The sequence below is a fragment of the Gavialis gangeticus genome, unplaced genomic scaffold, assembly GCF_001723915.1.
Source record: "Gavialis gangeticus isolate Ggan-Ray unplaced genomic scaffold, GavGan_comp1, whole genome shotgun sequence".
NCBI lineage: Eukaryota > Metazoa > Chordata > Crocodylia > Gavialidae > Gavialis > Gavialis gangeticus.
Window position 1 is genome coordinate 18,799,295 of NW_017729030.1, and position 1,992 is coordinate 18,801,286.

General features: G+C 41.5%; 1 protein-coding gene across 1 annotated transcript in view; it reads right to left on the reverse strand.

The window, feature by feature from the left end:
• LOC109301101 (bifunctional heparan sulfate N-deacetylase/N-sulfotransferase 4) overlaps nucleotides 1-1,992 on the reverse strand; it is a 215,680-nt gene that overhangs the window by 22,456 nt on the left and 191,232 nt on the right. The window contains exon 13 of the mRNA XM_019522024.1: nucleotides 1,093-1,202. Coding sequence (XP_019377569.1) covers nucleotides 1,093-1,202 — 110 coding nt within the window. The remainder of the gene's footprint in view (nucleotides 1-1,092; nucleotides 1,203-1,992) is intronic.

Consider the following 1,992-nt stretch of genomic DNA (forward strand, 5'->3'; position numbering starts at 1 on the left):
GGAAGAATCCCATGTACAGTTACAGGCTGGAGGCTGATAGGCTGGGCAGCAGCTCTGCAGAAAAGGACCTAGGGGTTACAGTGGACAAGAAGCTGAATATGAGCCAACAGTGTCCTCTAGTTGCCAAAAGGCTAACAGCATACTGGGTTACACAGATAGGAGTGCTGCCAGCACGTTAAGGTAAGTGATTATTCCTTTTTAGTCAGCATGGGTGAGGCTACATCTGGAATACTGTGTTCAGTTTTGCACCCTCCCCACTCCCCCACCCCCCAGAAAGAATGAGGGCAAATTGGAGAGTCCAGCGGAGGGCAACAAAAATGGTGAGGGGGCTGGGGAACATGACTTATGAGGAGGGGCTGGGGGAACTGGGCTTATTTCGTCTAGAGAAGAGAAGACTGAGGGGGGATTTAATAGTGGCCTTCAACTATCTGAGAGGGGGTTTGAAAGAGGATCAAGTTAGACTCTTCTCAGTGGTGGCAGATGACAGAACAAGGAGCAATAGTCTCTAGTTGCAGCAAGGGAAGTTTAGGTTAGGTATTAGGAAGAATTTTCTGATGAGGATGATAGTAAACCACCAGAACAGGTTACCCAGAAAGGTTGTGAAATCTTTATCCTTGGAGGTTTTTAAGACCCAGCTAGATAAAGACTTAGCTGGGGTGATCTAGTTGGGGATGGTCTTGCTTTGAGCCAAAGGTTGGACTAGATGACTTCCTGAAGTCTCTTCCAACCCTAATTTTCTATGATTCTATGATTCTATTATTCTATGATTCTACAACATTGAAAACTATATCATAACGTATATTCAGAAAGTGGATACATTAAGGTTGCTTATACAACCTCAGTTATAGCAGTTCCCAAACAGAAGTATAACAAATAATTTTTGCACCCTGTGTAGACAACAGCCATCAGTCTTCTGCCCCCTCTCAATTGGAACCCAAGCCTGGCACCCTGGACACTCATACCTAGTTATGCTATTGTTCTAATTCAGAGTGGTTCACTTCCAATGGTAATATTCTTTTCCTGTGCTTTCTTGCTTTTTGTTTATAATGAATTATCAGTTGTCAAGGGAAGAGAGTAAAGAAACTGACTCACGTTAGAGCTTCAGAGTAATTATAATGAGGTAAGACTCCCAGAAATTTCTGTACTTCATCCATCACAGTAGCTGGATCACTTCTTAGCTGCTGTCCATCGATAATTAGCAACTGTGTAAGAATCAATATATTATCAATTTAAGAACAAAATTCAGACCAATAAACTAAACTACATCATTTGCTCTCTATAGCAGAATTAGTGATGGGTGGATTTGAAGTTTCTGATATGTTATCAATAACAGTCAAGCAACTTAACTCTGTTTAGGTTTAATTGTTTGTCATGTAGAATCATGTTGTCCCTATTTAGATTTGCATATAACAACTGAAAGAAACTGCTTTGGCATATAATTTTCTGTCCCAAAACAGTTTAAAAAATAAAATAAAAATGTCACAGATGTTTCAGGATACTGGGAAGCCAGATGAAAGAAAAGATGATAAAAATGTTCAAAAGCATTAAAATACAATTGAACAAAAGGTCACATTGAGGATTGAGAGAGAAGTAAGCACATAAGTATTCTATAATGAAATGGTAAGCACTGTACAGATGTAATAGAATGATAGTTCATTTGATAATTGCACACTGATTGTTTTACGAAGGGACCTTGCACACTTTGTTAGCAGAAACAGGTATGAGGATGTGGGCAGTGGGGTTCCGCAGGGCTCAGTCCTCGGGCCCGCGCTGTTCAAGATCTTCATCAGTGATTTGGACGAGGGGGTAAAAAGCACCCTGTTCAAATTTGCTGATGACACTAAGATGTGGGGGGATGTGGGCACACTAGAAGGAAGCAACAGGCTACAATCTGACCTAGACAGGTTACAAGGGTGGGCAGATGAGAATAGGATGGGTTTCAACACAGACAAGTGCAAGGTGCTGCACCTGGGGAGGAACAACCAGCACCAT